The 19962-nt window shown below is 41.9% G+C and overlaps 3 protein-coding genes across 6 annotated transcripts in view; 1 reads left to right on the top strand and 2 right to left on the bottom strand.

Annotated features, from left to right (window-relative positions):
- Nucleotides 1-923: 923 nt before the first annotated feature.
- Nucleotides 924-5542, top strand: LOC117774239 (interferon regulatory factor 2-binding protein 1-like). 2 transcript variants are annotated; one of them, XM_034606487.1, is made up of 2 exons: nt 924-3001; nt 4632-5527. In XM_034606487.1, exon 1 carries the CDS (start codon nt 1190-1192, stop codon nt 2966-2968), a length of 1779 nt encoding a protein of 592 aa, XP_034462378.1. In that variant the 5' UTR covers nt 924-1189; the 3' UTR covers nt 2969-3001; nt 4632-5527. The 2 variants fall into 2 exon arrangements, with proteins under 2 accessions (XP_034462378.1, XP_034462379.1); XM_034606488.1 differs by having other exon boundaries at nt 929-2993; nt 4632-5542.
- On the bottom strand, nt 4967-12660 carry micu2 (mitochondrial calcium uptake 2). Of its 2 annotated transcripts, none has more exons than XM_034606490.1 (12): nt 12209-12660; nt 11836-11965; nt 10092-10123; nt 9922-9997; nt 9614-9661; nt 9202-9284; nt 8447-8497; nt 8230-8327; nt 7060-7231; nt 6859-6967; nt 6622-6779; nt 4967-6152 (listed from the first exon to the last, which is right to left on the bottom strand). In XM_034606490.1, the coding sequence occupies exons 1-12, from the start codon at nt 12416-12418 to the stop codon at nt 6057-6059; spliced, it is 1263 nt and encodes a 420-aa protein (XP_034462381.1). In that variant the 5' UTR covers nt 12419-12660; the 3' UTR covers nt 4967-6056. The 2 variants fall into 2 exon arrangements, with proteins under 2 accessions (XP_034462381.1, XP_034462380.1); XM_034606489.1 differs by having other exon boundaries at nt 4967-6158; nt 12209-12509.
- A 2691-nt stretch (nt 12661-15351) lies between these two features.
- The window catches only part of sptbn4a (spectrin, beta, non-erythrocytic 4a), a 28172-nt gene continuing 23561 nt past the window's right edge, over nt 15352-19962 (bottom strand). For both annotated transcript variants that reach the window (XM_034607469.1, XM_034607468.1), the window contains one exon: nt 15352-19466. In XM_034607469.1, the coding sequence (XP_034463360.1) occupies nt 19167-19466 (300 nt within the window). In that variant the 3' untranslated portion in view covers nt 15352-19166. The remainder of the gene's footprint in view (nt 19467-19962) is intronic.

Genomic DNA, 19962 nt, shown 5'->3' with positions numbered 1-19962 from the left:
CAAAATGCATCACTGGAAATAAGCACTTTAGTTTTACTTGCAGACCACATGACATTATGCCATTAGTGTTTTCTAATTATTTGTTGGCTGCATGCACACGTCTGGTGGCCTTTAACATGAATTCTCTCTAAATACAGTCTTTACACATAAACCATGAGATAATGCTGCCATTATCAGGAAGTTGTATACTCTCTTATCTTTATAAATATGATAAATGTATGTTCAACAGCTCTACTGATCACGCTTTCACTTTGATATCGATAGTGTGACAGAAACAAACCTCAGTTATTGTTCATAGTCAATCAACAAGACCCTGAATTTAATATCCATCTATTCTTCATCTTCCTCTGAACCTTTGATGTTCACATGGTTTCTAGAGCTAGACACATTTTCTCCACATTAACATTTTCAATGAACGTGTAATGACATCTTCTAACCTTCTAAGAGGCTTTGTTTAAAACAACAAATATCCAGGTATCTCGCAACAGAAACCTTTTTCCTGTTCCCTCTCCGATTATACAAATGGGATGATATTTTTATTGTGCTACATTTAATCATGTAAATCTGAAGTTGTGCCTATTCCAGGATCTTTGATGAAGTGATAGTTCTGTCTAGTTTTACTATGTGTATGACTCTGCTTCCGGGATATTATGAAATGAGAGTAATATTCACAATACTAGACTGGATGTCTTATCTGGGAACGTAGACGAAAGGGATTCAAAAATAATCTTGGATCCGCCCATTGAACCGGATCCACAGCACAATGTAAATCTGTTCTTCCCTGGTCCACGTCACAGAGTCTGGTGCAACTTTATTCTACGTCCCTTGGACCAGAGAGACACGTGTAAACACATACGTTCAGCAAAATATAAAGAAAACGGCGAAAGGAGTTAAAAACTACAACTCCCACTCTGCCCCGCGTCATAGTCGCGTAGGTGTTTCCGGTGTCTTATAACATTTTACTTCCTTCCACACAGACCGACGCGAACAAACCGAGAGAGGAAACGTTGCTAACTTTTAAATGTCGTCACCAGCGGTCGCGTTTCTCTAGCTCAGATTTCCTTTGACTTTCCGTAGTGAAATCCGCGGCATGTGGCGGCTCGCGTCTGGGAACTGAAGAACAGCCGAAGAGCGCAGCGCGTTACGTGAAGGCCTCCGAAGAAAGTTTGGTCGAGGGCCTGTAAACAACATGTCCTCCGCCTCGCAGTCCTCCTCCAGACGGCAATGGTGCTACCTCTGCGATCTGCCCAAGATGCCCTGGGCCATGCTGTGGGAGTTCAGCGAGGCCGTGTGCCGGGGATGCGTCAACTACGACGGCGCAGACCGAATAGAGCTGCTCATCGAAACCGCCAGGCAGCTGAAGAGCACGCACGGGGTTTTAGACGGCAGGTCCCCGGGTCCTCAGCAGAGCAAACCCAGCTCGTCCGGGCCCGTGGAGCCAGGGCGGCAGCATGGAGAGCGTCTGGACAGGGGGAGGGGTGAGTATGGGGTGTCCTCTCGCCTCCCGAACGGGCTGCACAGAGCTGAAGATGTGGCCTTGTCCGAGGGCAGCCGGCAGAGTCCAAACACTCGCCGGGCCATAGCTGGGCCAGTTCCTGGTCTCCATGGCACCATATCCCACGCATTGCTAGCTCAGGGGTTAGTCGCGACCCCTCATGGGCTGCTAGCCCCTCTATCTAGCTCCAGGGGTGGGAACACACCTCTTGCAGTTTCAGCACCTATCATGAGTGATGCTGGAAGAAGACAGGCTGTGTCTCTGAGTGTGGGGGCTAGCACCTCTGCTCTGGTGGGTATAGATCCTGCATTGTGGAGGAACAATGAAGTGATGAGTGAACTGAATGAGATTTCTCGCAGCAGGGTTGAAGGCTGGCCAAACCGCCCCAAAGCAGTCAGGGACGTGCTCGTGGCTCTCAGCAGCTGTGTCCCCTTCAACGTGCGCTTCAGGAAAGACCACAACCTGATGGGCCGTGTTCTGGCCTTCGATGCCAGCGCGACCCCGGAGTTTGAGCTGAAGGTGTTTGTGGAGTATCCTTCCGGGTCAGGAATGATCTTCTCAGGGGTCCCAGACCTGGTCAGGCAGATGTTCCGCGACTCGGCCAAAGATGCAGGTAAAGCGGTGAACTCTGGGCTGCGATATGTGGAGTATGAGAAGCGGCAGGGCACAGGAGACTGGCGCGGGTTGGCTGAGCTGCTGAATGATGGTGTGCGGATGTTTAAAGAGCCCCCAATCCCAGAGGTTCTGCCACAGCCAGATGTAGTGTTGCCCATGGCAGCTGCTGGACGCCCTGTACAGGCAAAGAGCACAACTCGCCGCCGCAAGGCTTCTCCAGGCTCAGAGAATGGAGAGAGCGACGGGAGGCCTGAACACAGCGCAAGAGAGCCCTGGCCCAGAGGTGCTTACTCAGGCATGGAGCCGCTTCCTGGCATGGCTGCCCCTCAAGAAGGCCCGCCCCGTTTACACAGCCAGCCCTCACCCATCTCAGCACTCATGGGAGTTGCAGACAGCCTGAGCTCCAGTCAGATGGCCAGAGAAAGCCCCAGCATGTCAACAGCCCACTCCTCCTCAGCTGGGCGTCCCACCAGCAGCAGTCCCTCCACTGCCTCCACCTCAGTCTCCCAGGCATCCATGGGGCAGGGCTTAAATTCGGTGGGGCCCAGCAGCAACCCCACCGCTGGTGAGTCTTCAAGCAGCGCTCAGGGCACCTTGCTCTGCTGCACCCTCTGCAGAGAGCGCTTGGAGGACACTCATTTTGTCCAGTGTCCCTCTGTCCCGCACCACAAGTTCTGCTTCCCCTGTACCCGGGGATTCATCCGCAGCCAAGGTCAAGGAGGTGAGGTGTACTGCCCCAGTGGGGAGCGCTGTCCCCTGGCTGGATCCACCGTGCCTTGGGCCTTCATGCAGGGAGAGATCTCGACCATCCTGGCCGGAGACGGAGATGTGACAGTAAAGAAGGAGAGCGACCCTTGACGTCTCCATCCTGTTGTGGTGAATGGTAAGATGGTGAGAAAATTGTTCTACTTATTGTCCAACATCTTTCTTTTACAAGTGAATCCAAGGGATACATCTATCCCGAGAGGCTTGGTTAGGATTCGTCACCGTTCTGTTATTAGATTTAACATTTTAGTTACAAAACTTGGGATGGCACAAAACAGTAGAATCAGTGTCATCAACAGCTGATGTGTTGTTTTGATGTTTTTTTTCCTCTTTCAGATGTGACTCTTCTTTACTTGAAATTGCACAATATCACAACAATTGAAAGTCAATGTTAATGTTCCAATTTATTTAATCTCTATCCAATAGAATAAACAAAGGTGAAGACAACCTTAGACTAGTGACAGGAATGATGAGGTGATTAATGCCTCTGTCACAATAGCTATATATTTATTCATTGAGTAGAAAGATTATTAAACATGCATCTAATCAACTAGCACTAATCATCATGGTATTTAGTATTCTACAAACTGCACAGGCTCCTGTAGGTAGAATGTGCATGTTGAATAAAGGAAGCCGTGGCTGCAGTGCAAAGTTACAGAGGTGAATAAGTGTAAATAAACATTTAAACAAATTTCTTAAACCTTGGATGTAATGAAAAATGACCTACTAATGTTAGTTCATCAGCTGGCTCACACTGGAAATATTTCCCCCACCACATCCTTGGTTTTCAATGAGGAGATTAGTGCGACAGATGATTAATCCACAGATTTTTCTTTTAAGCATTTTCCTTTTAAGCTTAATACCAGGAGAAAGATTTGCAGCGTTTCTTCCTTTTCTTCTCTCATAGTGAATGTGACCTTTTGACCCGACAAACCAGTTTGTTTTCAGAGGTTTCACCTTTGAATAAAAAGCATTTTCACAATTTTCTAAACTTTTATAGATCAGATTCTTTATTTATGATAAATTAAGGTGAATCAATAATGAAAATAATCCTTAAGGCCTAATGGAATAGAAGCCACATGATCAACACACTCTTATGAGTCGTAATATTGTGTAGTCTGTCATCATGACACCTCAGTGGTTTTGTTGGATGCTGAGTTAAAAAATGGGACATTATAAACTGTTTCAATCGTAATAATAAAAACAATGAAAATATTTAGAAAATAATAGAAATAGAAGCCTTTGAGGCATAATTGTCATTAACTTGAAGTTCAGTCCCAGTGATAATCTGGTGTTAAAGCCCTGTTATTAACTAACCACTGTGCTCAATGTGCTGTAGAGCATCAGGTATTTGCTGGTTTCCTCAGACTCTTTAGCCTTTGAACTGTTGCTTGGACAAAACAAAAATATTTTTGAAAATGTCAACATGGGCATGTTCTGAGATATAATGGACTTCACCCTCAGAAACATAGAAACCAACAGACATTAATAAGTGAAATAACTGTTAGCTGCACTCATGTATTGGGTGATGGAGAGGAGACATCTTTGATGTTCTACAATCCTTAAAATTATGTCATATTTACAAGAACAATATGACAGCTTGTTCTGGTGATTTAATACAAGCAAGAAACGCTTGCTAACCCAAAATAATATCACTGCTCGGTTGTTTGAAAAAATAAAAAAGTTGGCAGTTGTTTGTACCGTTTGTTCAAAATGTTCCCAAATCCTCACACCGACTTCTCTTCTTTCTCCCCAGTGGATCAAACACTTTGAAAGCACTTCCCTATTATCTCAAGCAGAAGTCCTCTGGCTGCAGTTCATCATTTGTGCCTCGGAGAACACAATAACTCTGAACCCCTGCAGGACAGCGACACACACACACACAAACACACACACACACAGTCAACTCAAGACACATCAAGACTCACTCGTGAGTGGCGGGACATGTCCGTCCTGTCAGGGCTCGGCTCACCTGCGAGGGACGACCGAACGTTGAGTCCCGACCACGTTTCTCCCTCTCTCGTGTGTCCAGCGCAGCAGACTCCTCATCAGGCCTCGTTTCAACGCCCAGGATTGAAAGCACATGCTTGATTTTTTAAAGAATGACAATCTCTTCTGTCTTTCGTTTGTGTGTTTGTCATATATGTTGCATATTGTCCTACACAGATGGGTGACAGCGATAGTAATGGATGGTTTTACAGAATCCTACAATTCTAAACAAATGAATGTTAAAAATGTGGCAAAAACCATTGGGTCCTTAAAGCCAAGGATTAAAAAATGTAATCCCATACTATGTCTCTTAGGTATTCTCCCTATATTGTATGTCAAAAATGTGAATTTACTTTCAATATGGCTATGTAATTTCTATTTTTGATACAATACAAATTTATATGTATTTGTTTATAGTGATAAGAAGACCAAAGATGGCTTCATGCGCAATGTAATTTTATTGTATTGTAGCTGTGTATGCTGTATTCACTGATAACCTTGGCATCAGTCACTAATTTGTTCATCTATCACAGACGTAAGCTTGTTTTGTCTATTTACTTTTTAACTTGTATGTATGATGAAATAATTAGCACCACAATCTTCAATGGTTAACCCACATACTCATGTGATCTTAACAGGTCAATTCTACAATAAATTACAAAATAGTTATTAGTCATAGCTGCTTTTTTCTGCTGCTGGTTTGTTTTCTAATAACCACAAATGTTAATTCACGTTTTTAAAATAACACTTTATTATATAAATATTATAAACCAAAACATGAAAACCCCTCTATTATAAAAGCCCATGAAAATGTAATTGTGGCAACATGAACAGATTAAGCCTGCATGCCTTGATACGCAGATCACTAGTTTCATAAACACGCTGCTGAAGTGTGTAAAGTGCACGGGTCAATTTGAAAGTCATCAGCCACTCTGAATATAACATGCATGACTTGATTAAGATAATTACTGGAACACTGTAAACACCACACCCAAATTCAGCTAAGTTAGCTAATATCACTTAATAGATCTGCTCCTATGTAAACACGTCATCCATACAAAAGACAGTGGTATAAATCCTTAGCTTCTTTACATGTGGTTACATTTAGAATCATGTTCACGCCACTTATTTGATTATTAGACACCAGAATGAGTGATCGTCTATCAGACTCCTTCTGGAACATCATGGTGGTTCAGAAGGGGCAGCCGGTGTCTCCCAGGGCCTCTTGGGCGGCCTTCAGTGTCTCCTTCTTCACACACTTCCAGTAGCCAGAGAAGCCGTTCTGAGGCTGCACCTGAGAACAGGACAGAATTAAACTAGGCCAACAATACTGTGACGTTGAGAGGCGACACACTGGGGCATAAAAGACCATTTGATAAATGAACAGGTGCATCTTAAAAGTGTGTTTAGTGTTAGGATCTCAAAATTTCAGCAGCAGTCTGATTTGCTATCTGCACATTATGAAACAACTGAATATGAACATTTATGTAGACATATTTGCAACTTACAAAAACTAATCTAGAAACACCCTATCCCACAATGTTATAGAAAGTTATAATAAATTCCTGGATCCAGATCAGAAGCAAAACTGAATGTGTTCTTGCCTGACCCATACCACATCCTTCCACTAAGTTTAATGGTGATCCACCCAATATTTCTGCGAATTCTTGCTTACAAAGAAAGAAAGAAACAAACCAACAGGGCTGAAAACATAAACTCCTTGGCGGAGGTAAGAAGTTTCAGATGGATGACCTCACCTTCAGCCCTCGCAGTACTCGGTCTTTCATCACACCAATGAATTCCTTATGGCTCAGACAGTTGTCTCCGTCCATATCAAAGAGTTTAAACACGGTGTCCAGCACATTTACAGACAGATCATGTCCCGTGGCGATCCTCACAGCTCTCTTAAACTGGGCTACAGTCACAAGCAGAAAACATGTCATCCACTGTAAATAGTGTGAGGAGGATACTGTCCTAACCAGACGAGCTCTTACCCATTCCAACAGGACGGTTGGTTCCAGAGACCATTTTCATTGAAAAGGAAAAGTCCTCAATATTGTTGGTGAACAGGCAGAAGGCTTTGAACTCATCAAACGTGATGCTCTGCAACACAAAATGTGTCAGTTCACTGTCAAGTGACATTAAAACGTCATTTTCACAGCATTTCTGTTGTATGTGAGAAGCAGAGTCAGTACCTGTCCTGCTGGGATCCTCTTCCTCATGTTTTCCCAGTAGATGTCATTGTCTTCTTCGTTGGTGTAGTGAAGCAGCCACTCTGCAAAGTCTTCTCTTCGCATGGTGTCCATACCTTTGGAGAACTGCAGGAACTCCATCTCCTGGACTTCAGCCTGCAGGTCCTCCATGAACCTGAAGGACACATGGTTTATTGGAAATGTGACGCTTTCAGTCCTGCTGAGCTTTGTGAGGAGACAAAATCGCCCCAACAATATCAGCTAGTCACTTTATTACTATTTCTAACACTAAAACCATTCTTTACAATGAAATCCCAATTCTTTGGAAAAAGTCCTGTTTTTTAAACACTGATTAACCTACGGTATAAATAAAGATGATATAGTTAGTGTGACTTTATTCTACTGTAAATTCTGCATTATACGAGACAAAATGATGATAGCGATTAAACATTAGCTTACAGTTTTCCTTCTGTTTTTATTTCAGAGGTCAGCCTAACAGTTTTCATTCACTTGTGTAAATACACTACCATAACAGGCTTGATGCACTGCAACTTTGTGACTTATAAAAAAAGGACCTAGATCACGTCTGCAGTGATTGCGCCCTGCAAAATAGTGTTTTGGTGAAACATATGTATGCCGGGTGGCGAGCACTGCCAATACAATGGCTAATTCACTGTATAGAAAACACCACAAAAATCAGCAAGACGTTAGGTTGCCTTTGTGATTGCAGGATCCAAATTTGTCAAAACATGTGATTTTCAGCGTGTAGATTGTAGTTACTGTTTTCTGTAGTGAAGAGGGTTTTGAAAACAATAACAGGCAGATGGCAGGCAGGTAGGAGGATGCTGCATGTGACTCGCAGCCAATGGCAAACATATCTACAGTGAGTCAGACTATTGCTGCTGTCGTACATTAAAAAAACATCTTTTCCTTTACGGAAAACATCATGAGGTCGAGGAATCGGGGACAGAGTTACTGACGACTTACGAAAAGAAAACAGCCGTGCTAGAATTTGATTGCACGTACTCCTGGCTACATACATATAAAGATTGTATTGGTCTGGAATTGTGCAGAACTTTGAATATTGCTATTTCAAGGAATTGTGGGATGGCATTATCTTCTTTCCCTTTGCAAAGGTAGGTGAGAGTGTTTCTGTAGAGGCCATTTTCTTACTTGAGGAAATCCTTGTACTGCAACTTGTTTTCTCCTTCCTTCCCAAAGAAGTAGGCCTGTAGCGTCGTCTTCACATCTTCACCTTCCTCTGCTGGTTTCTGTAAACACCATGTAACGTGTATAGTTAACATTTAAACTGAATGGCCACATGTTACACTTTATAAGTTATGCTGAGTTATGCAGTTATGTCTTTTTTTAAGAGAATGTGAATACTCACCTCAGTGTCCTTAGGAACTCTCAATTTACTTTTCCCAATAATTTTCTTGAGCTTCAGCAAATAAAAAAAGAAAAGAATGTTTTTTTTACAGACACAAAGAAAATTTAAAACATTTTATGAACTAGATTTTTTTGAGTACATACATCCTTCTTCTCTGAACTACCCCAAAAAAAAGAACAAAAAAGTATAATTTCACCGATCAAACCAGAGAGGTGACCTTCATCTAAATCACACACACAGGAGACTGGAGCAGATCTCATGCACTTGGCTCGTATTATTGAGAGCTTTGGGCCTGTGCACCAAGTCACAACACGAAACCATACGACACAAGGTTCATGACGTGCCAACATGCAGTCTACTAGTCTAGGCCTGAGCTAGACTCAGCCCGCCGAGGTCTGCTTGTCATCACAGAGCACACGCCTGATTGGATGAGACAATAACTGCGAGTAATATAGTTATATAATAACTGGCGTAAATTTAGGAGCTGACTCAGGCTGCAAACACAGAACAGATGACACGAGCAGTGCAGCTGTCCCTCACCTTCACACAGATCCACGTCTCCATACTTACACTGTGGTAGCATCAGCGGCAGCATTAAAGGTGGTTATATTTAGAAATTGATGTGCACACAGACATGTGAACAAACAGAATCATAATTCTTTCTGTAACACATATTGACCCTTGTGACTATGTCATGTTAAATATTCCTTTGATTCTTTCTCTGCTAAATTATCTGGATATGTCAGAGGTCCTACCTTGAGAAATTCCTTTTTGTCCACTTGCTCATTGCCGTCCACATCAAGCATTTGGAAAGCTATGTGAAATCCTATGCGCGGCTCTGAAACAGCAAAGCATCGACAGTTATCAGGACTCTGTCTGGTTTTCTGAATACAGACGACTTCAAACTAATCAATTCATTTGGTTAGTGGACATCTGAGGAACAAATATCAGCAGCTGCTGATAAACTGTCGCTCTCATCTCTAAATGTGCAAGTGTGCAAAGGTTAAACAGAATTGTGGGGGAAAAAAGCAGTATCATCACTGAATGCAAACAAAAGATCCCATGCAAATCCGTTACTGAGATTACTACTCAGTATTAATCACTTGAGTCAGGGAAGTACAAGGCCCAGCAGCTCATGTAAGGTTTGGAGATGTATGAGTGACTTACTGGTGAGGATGGTCAGCAGGAACAGATACTCTGTGTAAGATATCAGGCCTGCAATACATAAAGACATGTACAATACATTTTCCTTTGGACAGAAGATAACCAAGAAATATAACGATTGATATTGAAAAGAAATAACGTGCAAACATCCAGACGTATTTTCCAATACACAGATAAACACAAGTTAAGTGTGACCTGAATCCAGTCTCAGAGAATCCAGACATACTGTGTGAACAGATGTCTGGATTCAGGGTATTAGGCCTGGAGCTCCTGTGTATTAACTCCACTCTGACGACAGATTAATAACTCACCATTGTCTCCTAAGGTTCTGAACAGATTGTTACCAGCACACGCTCTAGACGCAGCGACCAACATCTTATTAACTTCCTGGAGAGACGCCAACAGGAAACAGACGACAGCACCTTTAGTCCCAAAGTATGACTGTGCTCTACATGTGCAGAGAAAGGGAGATGTGACATACCTGTGTTGTTAGAATCTTCTTCTGCAGCTTCCCTACATGAAAACAAACAGAAAAGATTAACAGCAGGAGGTCAGCATTACATGTAAATTCATTTCATGCATCTTGGTTTTATATGTCCGAGTGTCTGCCGGGTATTAATGTTCAACATAGCTGCATTCATTTAAGGCCTTTTTGAAACCATCAACAATGAACAACCACATGACACAAGAATAAAACATGCATATTTGTAGGATTAGTAGGTGGACATTTTTACATGATTTCCAATGATTTCAATAGTTCACTTATAGCATTAATCTAACTGTAACTACTGCTATCACAAGTAAACTGCTGATTAAAACGGCTGCCTGAATTAAAAAAAACGTGTCATTAACACACATTTTATTCTCATAGTTTGTTTTTTAAGTTATTGAGTTTTGTCAGTCTAATGATAATAAAAGGAGCGATGATGCTTTAAAGTGCAACATTTTCATATTTCCACTCTTTATGAACATTCAACTTCTAGGATGACGCAGGTAACTTTGTAATTCACCATTACTTATTTATTGTTTTAGTGGGCTGATCTGCTACATTATTTACAAATCTATTACAATATCTTTCTGTACCTCCATGTCTCTTGATCCATGCCTCGGGGTGGACAATACGGCCAAAAATTATATATCAAGATAAAAATGTTCATTACATTACATTTCATTTAGCTGAAGCTTTTATCCAAAGCGACTTACAGAGCATTCAACCATGAGGGTACAAACCCAGAACAGCAAGAATCAAGTAAATACAATTTGCTTCAAAAAAGCTAAACTACAAGTGCTACAAGTAAGTGCAATATATAAGTGCAACTAACTTCTTTTTTTTTTTATAGACAAACACCAGAGTAGACGGTGGTTATTAGACATCATCTTCTTAACCAAGGTATAGTTGGACGAGATGTGTTTTTGTGTGTGGACTTCCTGCTGTCCTGATGTCAATAAGGAGCTCCTTCCACCATTTGGGAGCCAGGACAGCAAACATGATTTTGTTGGTGGCTAGCTGTCCCTCGCAGTGAGGGAGCAGCAAGCCGATTGGCCAATGCTGAGTGTGTATGTTCATATCAATTGATACAGATAATTATCACAATAAGTTTACAAACAGATTTTCGCTCCTGAGTGAAGGTTGGGGTTTCAAACATTTTACAAATCTGAGGTAGATCGATCATGTGTTACACCTCCTCACTGTGCGACCTTCTTGTTTAATAACAACTAAAGCACGATTTATCGTATAAAGATGACTTTTCTTGTTTATTTATGACTTTATTCTCGCAATGACTCTTTTCTCATTATAACTAAAGCTTTATTCTCGTTATGACTTTTTCTCTTTAAATGATCCCTTTATTGTCCTGATATTGACTTTTTGTCCTGTGAATTATGACTTAGTTCTCAATTACGATTTTATTCTCTTAATATTACGACTTTATTGTCATAATGACTTTTTCTTGTTGAATTACGCCTTTATTCTACCAATAATATGAATTTATTCTTGAAAACTCAAATTCTTTTCTTCAATAATAACAGACTACTTCATCGTATCACTGTGGTTGCACAATGCATAAGCATTGAATCAATATAAACTGGACTATTCTGAATATATGCTGGACTACGTTGCTTTTCATGAAAGTTATATTGTGATAATTATAGATAATAACAGATAGTCTTATGTGAGACTCCATTCAGGCTCCACAGTGTCATGGGGAGGACAGAGAGCAGCTTACGGTCCACGTTCTCCAGCATGACTGAGAACAGGAAGTCTCTGGGGGTCATGTAGGGCTCCTGCTCGCAGACCACTGAGGCAAACTTGTTGAAGCGGATCTTCCTGGCGGAGAGATGAGGAGCAGCAGCTTCCTAAAGCAGCACAGACAAACACCATGATCATCACAGGCAGGAGCAGAATGAGCTTTAGGGAGGATTCACAGTCTGTGTGCTGTGTCAGTGAGTGGCCGCTAGAGGGCGTCATTGTTGATATACTAAGTGTCCACGCCCTGTCTGTAGCTCTGACTCACATTTAGCTGCTATGTGTTTAAATAACTCACAGATGAAAGGTACCAGGCCCAGTGCGTGTGTGTGTGTGTGGGTCTCCGCTCTCACCTTCTGTTCCTCAGCGTGAACAGTGAAGGGCAGAGTCCGGATGTTAGCTCTGTTGTTAGCATGGTGCTGATAATAACAGAGGAGGCCTCCCGCTACAACAGAGCCCACAACAACCGGAGCCACAGCCCGGCGGACAGCGGAGCTCCCCAGAGTCCGGGGGCCCCTCAACACGTTCCTCAGCACCGCAGAGACCCTTCCCCAGCTGGCCATTTTCAGGAAGCTAACTCGTTAGCTGGCTACAATCAAAGGCTTCCGTAGCAGCGCCCCGCCCAGATGAGCGTGCAAGAGCCACAGGTCACGTGACAGCGCCACGCCCATGCCTGCAGTCTCAGATCAGATTTCACCGTGACGTCATCCTGACTGCAGCGCGTGTCTCTGCTCATCCTCTCGCCACAGACATTCTGCGGCCTGATGCTGTCATCTGAAGAGACGTCCCTTTCTGATGACGACAGCCCAGCTGGATCAGTGTTCTGTATTGACTTCCGATTGTCTGATGTCTGTAGTCCCCTTAAATGTACACAATGTCCCAACACTTACCAGCAGGCTTTTAGAAACGGTTTGACCAACATCTGTCACTCTTTTCTAACTTAATTTATTATGTATCAATCAATCAATCAAATGTTATTTGTGTAGCCCATATTCACAAATCACATCTTCTGTCCTTAACCCTCAACAAGAGTGAGGAAAAACTACCAAAACAACCTTTTCACTATGGGAAGAAACAAAAAAACGTAGAAAACTCAGAGAAAGCTACATGTGATGGATCCCTCTCCCAGGACGGACATCACCATGTTTTGATATTCTGTTATGTAAATAATTATTTATTGTTTAATGTGTCTAATCATGATGTATTAGCCCGGATGCTTCAGGGGAAAGTGGTAATATATACTATATATACATAACAAATAAATGTCCCTTTCCCACCATGTGGCCTGAGAGACTGAGGGTTCTACAGTATTTTAGCTGTTCTCTGGACTGAGCTCTCCTGGATCTGGAGATCTCAAATGTTGTACCTGGAATCTGCTGAAGCCACTCACCCAATTTGAGGGTTACAGCCCGAGTGCTCCGATCACCACTGGCATCACTGTTGCCTTCACGTTCCACATCTTCTCTAGATCCTCTTTCAGTATATCTCAATCCTCTTGTGTTCCTTCTTCACATTGCATAAATCCCCTCTCACTGGGGTTGCTTGTATAGTACCATTCCAACAATTCCACGTTTTCCGCCCTGGACCATGAAGGTCTTGTTCCAGGTAGGCTGGTAGCATTGAGGTTAGTATTGATGAATTCTGGTGAATGCTCATGGCTCCTCAGAGCAGAGATCAGAAGCTTCCAGATAAAGGACGATTTCTAGGTCGAGTGAGCATCAGGAAGGATCAAATGAGAGAACTGATATGTTCCCATACTGCTCTCCTCAGTACGTCCACAACACATGACCACAGTGATGTAGCACAGAAATCGGGGCCCTGTTTATATGCCTCACGTCCTGCCCTTTTTGTACAAGGGCAACAACAACACAAAGACATATGCATCTATACTGGACATTACAAAATTAATGAAGAAGTCTTTACCACACATAACAGATTTGTTTCTTCTGTTACTGTATTTACTCTTTGATATTTTCTACTTTTGCAAGTTAGTCTGTCGTAGTTTTCATTTTACTTTGAGCACGAGACAGCATAACCTCATTATTGTGTGCATGTATGGGCATGTCCACAGAATCGATAACTAAACAAAGGGAAAATGAGCCACAAAGCAGCAACAACATCTATGAGATTGGAAGCTAAACTAAAAACATCAACCTCACAAAAAACAAATCAGTGCGCATGAATGTAATCTTCTAATTCTGTATAATAACACACTATTATGTTGAATATTGGCGACCACATACAGTAACCACATATTTAAAAATCCCCTCTGGACTGAATAATTATAGTTATTTCGGTTTGATAGGGCGGCTTTTTTGTTTTGCCACACTGTGCTCACTTCCTGTAACTTTTGTGTTTCTTGGAACCGAAAGACATTTTGTCCTATGGAGGAAAATCATACAGTATTTAACATGTCATGCAGGGATCTGACTCCAAGTCAGTGGAAAAACACACAGCGGACGAAGCGTCTTTCCAAACAGGTCAACAAAAGGAGAGAAGCTGTTCAATACAGAGAAGTGAAAAATGATTGTGCTTGAGTTATGTACACATGCAGACTAAGTGGTAGAAGGAACAATGCAGGTGGTTCCTCCTCATGTCAATGTTGCTGCCCCCCGTGTGATAGGAAATGTATTTTATATTTTGGTGACATCTATGGCAGATGATGCCAATGTGATACTGTATGGAAATGGCTTGTATGGCGGTTTTCCTGCCTTATGCAACACTCATAGCACTTTACAGTACAAGACACATTCACACATTACACTTTCATATAGTGCTTCTATATGTAGCACATTTTCTATCACACACTGTCAGCACAGCCGTTTAGGGTTCAGTACCTTGCCCAAGGACACTTCAGCATGTGGAACGGATCCTGGGATCGACCCACCGACCTTCTGCTTAGTGGACGGCCCTCTCGATCTCCTGAGCCACAGCCACGTAAGTGTGTGCCACTGTGATTTAAGTTGTGAGGTTCACAATCAAGTGAAAAGTAACAAGAAAAGGCCAATGTCCAAAGGAAGATTGACACCTGGAAGTACAACTGACTGGAAATACCCTGTGACGAGTCAGCAACTGTTTCTTTTAAGGGTTTATGAGACAGAGAATAACCATGTGGCTCTTCTCTCCATGCTGCATGAGGTAAAGAGATTTGATTCATCACATCGTGCCTGTAATTCCTCTAATAATTAGCAACTCTCAACATTCATGAAGAATTTCTTCTACACAGCTCAGTTTTTCATGGAATGGCAATAGTTGTTAAAACCCTTTGGGGAATGGTCTACAAATATTTTTGCACATGCCACAATACAGATACAAGCTGCTCAGCATCCTCAGAGATGTATTGCCAATTGCAATCAATCAATCAATTAAATCAACAGTTCATTTGAAGCATTTTAGGATTGCTCACAGGATCATTTACTTATAAGAACTCTCATGTAGCGTAGCATCATTAGCTCGTGCTATAAAGCTATGGAGGGGAAATAAGACAATGGCAAAATGAAGGGATGAAGAGATTTTATGAGACAATACCATATTTCATATTTCCACAGACAGATATTGGCAGATGTTATTCAATTCAATAAACAAATCATATTTAAAATGTACATTCTTGAAACATACATCAAGTTGTGCAGAATTTGTGCAATACTGTATACATGTATGTATGTTTTTCTTTTTCTTTAATTATAGAATAGACCCTGCATCACCACTACTGTTTCACACTGTGCACGGGGCTGTACTTTAGTGCATAACAAAAGTTGCATGTACCTTTATTTTTGCTCACATGAATGAGGCTATTCACATGTCCTCTCACATCTTATTCAAAACTGCACGTACGTAACCTGGATGAGATTCAGCATTTTCATCGGTTGCTGTAAGAAAGCCATAAATACAGCATCAAAATGTCTGCGTTGCAGCGGTGACTGTATGTACAGAAGCGAGCGAGGTGGATTTGAAGCATTGAGATAAGTTGTTGACATGGACACAGTTTGGAAAATACCAGCCCTTCAGTTGATTTCCTCCAATAGTTCAGTCCTGTGGCAGAGTGTCAGTATAAAGGCTTGTTCAGCTCTACGTCCATGAGGCGATAAACACGTTAAGATGACACACACACAGAATCGAATGTTTCTAAGAAAAAAATTCAACATTTTAGTCCTCCAGATTTTGTGTGTTTACATGTCAGTGTCCTAGCAACATACTTTACTGTGGTTTGTCCTGTGTATGACCCCCGGAATGTGCTCCGTCGGTTTGGAAGCACAGAGTGAATGTAGCTGATCAGTCAATGTTAACCAGTGTTGCTGCGACCTCACGATGACAGAGTCATGCGTTTCAGCTGGAATTCATGGACACTGTGTCAGCTTCAGCAATGAGCAAGTTAGAAGAGAACCACACTGCTTGATTGTGTGTTTGCGTGTGCGTATGCGAGACCAGCGTGCGTGTCCACATCAATTCCACGTAAAGTTTGCATCAGCAGGGTTGGAGGTTTATTTAATGTCATAGCAGCAAAGTTGTCATGTAAAGTAACAAAGACATACACACTTGTAAGACCATCAATGAAGGAAACAGAGATTGCACAATATTTTTTTTTCTTCAGTCACAGTTTATGCTGCCTATTTCATTTCAACTGTCACTGTTATTATAGGATAGTGGGGGAAAAATCCTTTGTGTTTCATAAAAGTGATGGAAAGCAAATACTTAAAACGCACATGGTGATGCGGGATAAATATCTGCTGTGAGCGAATGACTCCGAATAATTACAGCCACATGAAAATATTATAGCTCCTATTCCAGTGATAAAAATATGTATTGCACTGACAGGCTCACTGTCAGATGACCGCGGAGTCAGATGAAGTGTTCTTCATCTCAATAACCAAAAGCTTTCTCCTCTGAACCACTCTCTCTGCAGACTGCATGACATGGCACGTATGTAAAGAAAAACAATGGCTTCCAAATGAAAATGAACATTCACATCGTAACATAGCTTATCTGTTCTCGTTCAACCCGATCTGAGGGCAGCAGCGAATGCAGACACAAACAGCAGCACTGTCACCAAAATCCTCAAGTCAGTCAATTCAAACACTGTTGCATCAGAGATATGCTATTGGTGTTTTAATAGAAAGGAAGACTCTTTTTTTTTTTCATATTTGCAGTTTGACAGGTTGAAATGTGGGAAAACACTGACAGCAGAATCTGAAGGAAGCCTCACTTACTGCCTGTGTTTCACTACACTGTATTTCCTGCTTGTCTGTAACGTGAGAACAATGTCAAAATGACCAATGCCTTTAACGGAAGCTTAACCGTCCTTATACACGTAAAAGAAAATATGAGAAACGATAGGGGGACAAACGCCTGTTCATTTCTCATCACAGCACACTGTACTTAAGTTTAATCGCCAATAAATTCAATAATCCAGAGGAGCACGTAGCTCAGGCTAGTTGACTATCTCTTGTTGGTAATACATACACTGAGCACACCTCTCACAGACACACTGACTACTCAATCAGCTATTGTTACAAGTTCTTACTGGGGCTGCGGGGCAACTCCTGAATCTGATATGAATAAATAGAAGCATATAAAAATACGACAAGCATACCTACAGTATGTCCCTGCTCTTCCCTGGTAAAAGGTGTTTAATACAACTAGATATGGTGTACTTATATACACTATGATAGTTAATAGTGACTCCTAATTTGCATATTTTTCATTTAAATGTGATAAACATTAATATATTCTCGAGTGATGATTGTTTTTTTAAATCTGTGGATTAATACAAATGTTTTAATTTTACCCATTTCGCTTCAGAGTATTGTTTTTATTAGAGCACTGGATTTATTGGTATACATACAAAGATAGATATATACAATTCATGACTTGGATCATGACAGTTTTACATTTAACTTGCCTTTGGTGGAGAGATTCCAATCGGGTTGAGCTTCAAATGAAGGACACAGGGTAAAGAGAGGTGTAACTCTCAGCCAACGGCCTTTTACAATTTTGGGCACCACTGACTCTGTGGCGAGTGAACATTTCACAGCTGAAATCAGTACATTCTGAGGAAAATAAATTGCAGTGATACAGTACAAACAGCAGAGGGGGCATTTGGCTTTGTAATTTATGTTACAGATCAAGAAGCAGTCAGTACTCTGGTACAGTACACCCCCCCCCCCCCCTCTCCCTCTTCGTTCTCATGCGCACTATGGATGGGGACCGCCCCACTTTGTCGGACTTACCGTGGCCCCGTGATAGCAAAATACAGTTACTCCCCCCTCTCACATTGAATTATTGCAATTCCAATACTGCCCAACGTAGTTCAAGAACATAAAAACAAAGGCAAGTTTTAACAGGTGCACTAACAGATTATTTCATGCAATGTTCAGATTTTTGTCATGTATACAAAGGCATTGTGTCACATAGGCTTAGTGTTACTTTGAGCATTGCCACTTGGAACCACACAACTCAGGTCAATGGATTAGAATCTGATGAAAAGCTCTTTTCTTGACATGGATAGTTATGAACTAATAATAATAATAATATAATAATAATAATATTAATAAAAATAACTCATATTAAACCGTAGAAATGTGTGTTTGTTGACACTGATGAAGTCAGGTGGGTAACACCAACATTCCATAATACTAACAGGATTGAAAGCTAGCCATGTGATGGGATTAAATGTCTTTATGATTAGTATACAGATGTGTCAGGTGTCTAAGGTGCACAACTGCCTGGCATAAGCTTAAGTGGAAGTGACAAATCATAGAGTTGCAACTATTTCTTGTTTCCTTTCCCATTTTCTCTCTCTAACAAAGAGAAGAAATAAAAAAGTATATTGCTTCAAAAATCTTTTTTTCTTTTTTTCTTTTTTAATATCGTGGAACATTTCATTCACCACTTCTTGGGTTTGTCTAGATAGACAGAGCATTACATTATCAGTCAAAGATACATACAGAAGGATGCTGTGAATCCAAAAGATTAAACGATCAACAATGGGACATGACAGTGACTAATTCCTGGGACCACTTGCTGGAGTCAGTCAGTCTGTCTGTCTGTGTCTGTCTGGGCCAACCTGCTGTCTACCAGCAGGTGGCGCAATGCAAGCACTGATGTATTGCCTGGGTGAAGGGGAGGGGCTGAGAGATGAGTCTGTCACAGTTACAGTAGTCAGTCCAAGGACTGTGGCCTCAGTGTGTTCCGGCTCTATGACTGAGGATCTGCAAACCTATAGCTGCACATGCTCTCCATCCATCCATCCCTCCCACCCACCGCCTCCTACGCCTTTAGTCAGTGAGTAAAATGAAAACACAAAGTGGCTCCTCATTTGCTTTTTCCAGACGTGCTGGAGCCCCCTGCCCCGCCCTCCAGCTTGTCAGCGATTTCTGACGTGTCTAACTTCTCAGAGCCATCCCCCTTCTCTGACCTCTCCTTCTCGGACCTCTCCTCCCCCTCAGCGAGCTCTGACCTCTCTGACCTGGCATCCGCGTCTCCCTCCGACTTCTCCTTCCTCTCCGAGTGGTCAGGGTCCATGGACGAGGTGCCAGGCTTGTCCCACTTGGCCATGTGCTCATGGTCAGATATACCCGTGGTGAGGTTTGAAGTCCACGCCTTCAGATCCTCCTACACAGACCAGAACAGAAAGCTTATACAAGAACTCTCTTACTTATCTACTACTAGATTTTGGGATTTACAAAAATCTGTTTTGAGATTTACAGCATCTTGTAATTATAGGAGTGATAGACAGTATCTGAGCCTGAGACAAAGGAGAGCAACTAAAACTGTGATAATGCCCTTATTTGAACAAACTGATTTCAGGTGTCAGTGTTGTAAATTTACTCTACTAGTGTTTGCAACCCAGGGGTTGAGGCCCTCTAAAGAGCCACAAGATAAATGTGACGGGTTATGAGATGATTAATGTAAAGTTCTGATTCACAAAACCATATATTTTATTTGGAAATGTTTCATATCTTTCCTGTTTGAGAAATATTACCTCAGTGATCCTCAAATAGTTATAGAAATGAAACTATCTCATGAGTTTTGAGGGACTTGACATCTGAAACTTTATTATGGGCCTTAACTAAACAGATTTTTGTGAGATAGCACAAGCTACAATGTT

This window comes from Hippoglossus hippoglossus, chromosome 14, assembly GCF_009819705.1.
Source record: "Hippoglossus hippoglossus isolate fHipHip1 chromosome 14, fHipHip1.pri, whole genome shotgun sequence".
In the NCBI taxonomy this organism is placed as follows: Eukaryota; Metazoa; Chordata; class Actinopteri; order Pleuronectiformes; family Pleuronectidae; genus Hippoglossus; species Hippoglossus hippoglossus.
The sequence above is the reverse complement of the archived record's forward strand: the minus strand, read 5'-3'. Positions and strand labels throughout refer to the sequence as shown.